This window comes from Citrus clementina, unplaced genomic scaffold, assembly GCF_000493195.1.
Source record: "Citrus clementina cultivar Clemenules unplaced genomic scaffold, Citrus_clementina_v1.0 scaffold_6, whole genome shotgun sequence".
Taxonomy (NCBI): domain Eukaryota; kingdom Viridiplantae; phylum Streptophyta; class Magnoliopsida; order Sapindales; family Rutaceae; genus Citrus; species Citrus x clementina.
Genome location: NW_006262139.1, coordinates 14,712,144 through 14,718,056, shown reverse-complemented (window position 1 = coordinate 14,718,056; position 5,913 = coordinate 14,712,144). Strand labels below are relative to the sequence as shown.

The 5,913-nt window shown below is 32.3% G+C and overlaps 1 protein-coding gene across 1 annotated transcript; it reads right to left on the bottom strand.

Annotated features, from left to right (window-relative positions):
• Window positions 1-517: 517 nt before the first annotated feature.
• Window positions 518-3,235, bottom strand: LOC112097368 (protein FAR1-RELATED SEQUENCE 6-like). The gene is made up of 5 exons (XM_024182569.1): window positions 1,250-3,235; window positions 1,004-1,066; window positions 845-916; window positions 707-775; window positions 518-619 (listed from the first exon to the last, which is right to left on the bottom strand). Exons 1-5 carry the CDS (start codon window positions 3,233-3,235, stop codon window positions 518-520), a joined length of 2,292 nt encoding a protein of 763 aa, XP_024038337.1.
• Between the last annotated feature and the right edge of the window lie 2,678 nt (window positions 3,236-5,913).

The following is a 5,913-nucleotide window of genomic DNA, read 5'->3' as shown; positions in this document are numbered from 1 at the left end:
TTAAAGAATAACAGATCTGCAGTTACAGAGGATCAATTCCAGTAGCATACAATTAAAAAATAACAGAATATCATTTATCCCTGCACCATTCCAGTAGCACACAATTAAAGAATAACAGATTTGCAGTATCTCCCTCCACCATTCCAATCCAATAGCATACAATTAAAAAATAACATAATATCATATATCCCTCCACCATTCCACCAATATATAATTCAAAAATAACACATGCAGCATATCCCTCCACCATTCCACCAGCATATAATTCAAAAATAACACATGCAGCATATCCCTCCATCATTCCAATCCAATAGCATACAATTAAAAAATAACAGAATATCATATATCCCTCCACCATTCCACCAGTATATAATTCAAAAATAACACATGCAGCATATAAATCTAATAAAGGATCATGCATAGAACAAAAACAATTTCATGTATGAAATCCACAATCTCATATATCATAGCCAAGGGCTTGTATCCGAATATTAATGAGAATAAAACAAAAACAATGTTATTCTACGAAATCACTTCGATACTCCTTATCAACTTCATATTCATTATCTTGCTGAAAGAGTAGCTGATGAAAATGTCCATGCGACTGGAATTGTGGTTCCTATTAAAAGAAAAATTAAATATTTTGTTATAATAAAAGAAAATAACGTAGATAAGATGAATAAATACTAAATTTATCACCACTTACCGTACAAGAATTTTGTGTAGGTTTTGGATAAACATTATTCCCAACCATATGATGTAAGCTCATAAGACCCTAAAACATACATACATTAAATAAAGCGATAATAAAAAAAAATCATAACATATACTATAAAAAACTTACATTACAATAGTCCATAACTCCATGTGGGCACATATTCATATCAACACAACTTCCTTCAAGATTTTGAAATGCCTACAGAGGATCAATAATATATTAGAAAAATGTCTATGATTAAGTAATAAAAATCAACGACATTCATACGAATTCCATAAAACCTACCGTAACAACATTGTTCTCGTGTGTTGGGATCACAGTCGGCACTTGCTCGTTCACCTGTCCATCCTGCAAAGTCAACAAAACATACATTTGAATCATTTATCTCATAAATTTTTTAACTTTAATTAAATTGAAAATACATTTTAAAAGTACATTTGCATTGGAACGTGAGGAATTCATTTTAGATTTTGAAAATTTATTAGATTTTTTTCTTTGACAAGGTGGCCGACCTTTATGACGCCGAGCTACTGGATCTCCAACTGTTTCTACTTCCACACTACAACTTCCTTGGCCTGTAACAATAGTTACTTCATTATCTCCGCAAGGAATTGCCTTTGATAAATCCTCCCAAACATTCTCAATCCAATTGAAAACAAGATTAGAGCTTTCAATATTATGTGCGGCCATATTTGCAACCTCCGCAAAAGTAGCACACATTTTCTCATATCGTTTTTGCTCATCCGTACAGCTATGAAGCTCATAACTCGTTTTCACTCTACTATGGCATCTCCACACATCTTTTCTCCATCTTTGTAAAATATACTTTTCTGGAAGTACTTCTACGTCATTGCGGATCATGATTGTAACGGCATGCTTACAAAGAATACCTCTAAATTGGAACCTTGAGCAGCTGCAACGTATTTCACCATTTTCTTTTTCAAAATATACTTCAAAGAAGGTTCTCTTTTTACCCTCTCCAACTTTGACATCCTCTCTAACTATATATTCACAACCCATAGAATTGACAAATTCGCAATACATTTTCCCAATCAATTCTTGCTGAAATTCTTGAAATTTTGAAATAGTGTACACATCTCGGACTTGCCTCTCCATTGCATAAGATGTTACACATGGCATTTGTTGGGAAAGACACCTGACATCTTCTTCAACTTCCTTCTGAACTTTATTCTTCAACGCACAACTGTATTGCTCTACAAACTGCTTCAAAGTAGTCTTTGAGTTAACATAACCATCAAAAAATGCATTCATGCTTTCACTGCGTTGAGTAGATGACATTCCTGCCCAAAAAGTATTGTTTAGATAACAAGGTACCCAATGATGCCTCTCATCATATAAGCCTCGTAACCATTCGTTATCCCCCAAATCATATTCTATAATCATGTGGTGCCAAGTTTCCTCAAATTTCGCAGCACTCTGGGAATCATAAACAGCACAATGCAAGACATTACTTATGTTACGATATTCTTTATAACCCCCTAGCTTCTCTGGAATTTTCTTCATTATATGCCGTAAACACCACCGATGTCGAGTATTGGGGAAGACATTCTGAATTGCAACTTTCATTGCCCTGTCTTGATCTGTAATGATTCCATTGGGAGCTGAATTAGACATGCATGATAGCCATGTTCGAAATAACCACGTGAATGTCTCAATATCTTCGTGTGAAATCAATCCACACCCAAACAAAATAGAATGCCCATGATGATTAACTCCTACAAATTGAGCGAATGGCATATCATACTTATTTGTAAGATATGTGGTGTCAAACGTAACAACGTCTCCAAACTCCTTGTACGCTTCCCTATTCCTTGGCTCGGCCCAAAAAACATTTTTTAATCGTCCCTCATCATCCACTTGCATACTAAAGTAAAACCTATTATCTTCTGCTTGCACTTTCATAAAATAGTTTTGAAGAGCAGCAGCATCTCCATCTCCAAGTCGTAATCTTCTTTCTTTCTGAACATGATTTCTACAATCTCTTTCTATGAATGTGACATTTTCATGACCGCCAGCCTCAATAACAAGTGTTTGATAATTTTTACACAATCTGATTCCTGCTCGATCATTTACATCAAGCTTCTTTTTTGCATATGTATTAAGGCTACGATTGCACCGAAAATACTTGGATTTGGTTGGAGTTAACAGCACATGGTTGTGTTCAAGATTTAAGCTTCGAAATGTCCACTTTCCATCATCCCCTAAACCAGCTCCCAATCTAACATTGCAGCCTGTTTTTGCATTAGGTTGGGGCTTTAAAATATTCACAGATTTGTTTCTTGTTTCACCACTTCTCCCACAAGCAAAAGTCACATTTCTAAGAATCCCATCACTATCTTTTCTACTAGTTCTCCTCAAAACCGGAAACCCTTTTCTTTTACCGTACTCTTTGAAGTAAATAAACAAATCGACATCACTATCAAATGACATCCCAATTATTGGCTCATCGTCCTCCTCAATTTTCTCCAACTCTTCAACTTCAATGTCCTTTTCCATATTATTTATTTCTAAAAAATTGAAATAATTCACATTGACAAAATGAAAGTAACAAATACAAATAATTCAGCACAACCTTACAAAACTAAACTAACTAATGATGCAAATTGTGAACACAAATTTAATATATACCAACTGAATTTGCAGCATATATTTATTTATTTTGCGTTTACTATTAACTTTGTAATAGACAATTAAACAAATAAGTATGGAATAATTTATGGCAGTGTCAACTACCAGCTGAATCTGCAGCATATACTAGATAAAATGCCGATCACTGTCTTGATTTTTTATTTTTCCATTTCATTAAGTAATTTGTTTAACTTAATTTAAATTAAAATAATGGGTTGCAAATTGAAACTAAAGTGAAATGAGCTGCTGCCATTTCCTGCCTTGAGTTGATAGAAAGGTGCTTACGGTCTACAGCATATGCAAATTGAAACTAAAGTGAAAGCCCATGCCTTTTTGTTTATAGAGATCGACTAGACAAGTTTTTTACAAGAAATCTCTAGCCAACCTTCCTGCAAAAGCTTTTTTCGGTCCTCGATAGGAAGGGGAAAATCCCCAAATTGCCACAGACAATGCGTCATTGGAGAGGATGAAATGGTTTAGGCTCCTAGGGGCTGCGTTCTTTTTTTTTTTTTTTCATTTTCAATGAAATTAAAAAAAAGTATAACTCCTAATCTGTAGCATATACGCATCCAATGCATACCTGTAGAAATTGATTGCACTTCTAAAGTCGGTTTCGGGTCGAATATTTTCTCGTTCCTTCAGATAGTTGAATATCCTATAACAACAATAAATATAAAAATTGGGTACTTTTACAATAAGAGAATTTGAAGTAAGGGATGAGTTAAATGGTATATAAGAAAGCACATATTTTACTACACTAAAAAATAAAATATATTGAATTAGAGTTTGTGTTTTCTTTGTCTTTTTAATTTATCCATATTCCCTTATTATAAAATTACTCTTAAAAAGTATATCTCAGTAGTTGATTCAGTACTTAACAAAAATTTAGCTCAACACATTAGATCCTTGTTATTATTTTTTTTTAATAGAATTCATTCTTTTTGTCATTAGTCATAGTAATCAACGTCGTATAACTTCAATTTAATGTTAAGCAACTAAAACCATGAATAAATTTAGTTGATAAATCTGTCTTTTTTTTTTCTTTAACTATGCCGATACGTGTTGCATTGAATCAGTAGCTACTATATAAAACTATAGAACTTGTATGTATGCAGATTGATTTGTTGTTGTTTTCAACAAACAGGAATTTGCTTCTACCATAGCCTACAAAAAGACATTTGATGTGTCCGAATGCCATCTGATTAATTAATCAGACGAAAATTCTAAATGTTTAATTAGTAACCATCAAACTTGGATTTTATTTTCATCACAAGGTATCATATTTCTTAAACTCCAATAATATAGTATTGACATATCTCCATCAATTTCTATTACTTCAACAATCTCTATTCTTTTCAGCCCAGCGTACACAGGAAGTTCATTTCATTTGTACGTCAATAATCTTTTATACCATTTAAGCAACCTATCTACTTTCGAGAACCAACTATAGACCCTTCGTCTTAATCATTAAGAAATAGCAATGACTTAATTTTATAAATAACTTCAAGATTTACTGGTTAAAGCTTAATTTCAAGTAGAACAATAACTTATGGAGCCAGGGAAGCAAGGCCTCCTGCTTGTCCGTGTCTTGATGTTGAGACTTCTCCTGTATACAATCCAAGCCGTCATATATTGAATCTTATATTTCAAATCTAATCCAATCTAATCACTTATTGAAATTTAATATAATCCAAATTAATAAAAAGTTAAATCCAATTTAATTAGATCTTATCAACATGATCAATCCAATTAAATTTTAAATTTACAAATAAAACTCACCAATTACTCTCCAGAACTCTAATTATTGACAATTGAAAAAAAAAAATCAACCCTTTAATATTTCACGATTCATGTGTTTTATTATCATATGGTTGAAAAAAAATACGATTTAAACTTGAATAGCGAAAGCAAACATTGGTTACAACTTGCAACTTGTACTCTTTATTATTATTGTACGTTTATAGTTATATAAAATTAGGTTTTATTTTTTAAGGAAAATTATTTTTTTAGCAAGTTAAATATAAAAGGGATGTGTAGTTTTTTCAAAAAAATAAAAATTAATTGGTTAGATTGGATTTTAACACATAGATTCATAACCCAATTCAATAACATTACATTTTCTATTTTGCAATTTAATTCAATTTGATCAAAAGGTTAATCCGAAAAAAGTTGGATTGGTATCAATTAGTTTAATTAATTGATTTAAATTGTATTGATTAGTTTGATTTATTTGGATTGGATCTTGAACAGCCCTTGTCTTGGGCCTCTCGACTCTAAAGCTAGAGCACCCACATCAACCCTTGGATTTGACGCAAAGATGACTCATATTTTATTTGAACGATTGGGCCGAAGGCACATGGAGGCTAGACACAGCTATGGCCTGACCTAGCCCAAATAAAAAATCTTTAAAATCCTTATTTAAGTTTTTAATGTAGAACCAAGAATCCCGCTTCCACTATTTTCTCAAGTATATTCCTAAATCAATCTCTATTAAATAACTAAAATATCCTTAGTTAAGCTACTCTTTAATTAGGATTCAGTTTTAA

What these genes read in the sequence shown, in the direction of transcription:
- LOC112097368 (XM_024182569.1), bottom strand. Translation starts at nt 3,235, where the DNA reads ATGGAAAAGGACATTGAAGTTGAAGAGTTGGAGAAAATTGAGGAGGAC. An exon ending in TAGAAACAGTTGGAGATCCA is followed by an intron (nt 1,067 to 1,249) that starts GTAGCTCGGCGT and finishes TTGACTTTGCAG; the next exon opens with GATGGACAGGTGAACGAGCA. An exon ending in GAGTTATGGACTATTGTAAT is followed by an intron (nt 776 to 844) that starts GTAAGTTTTTTA and finishes TGTATGTTTTAG; the next exon opens with GGTCTTATGAGCTTACATCA.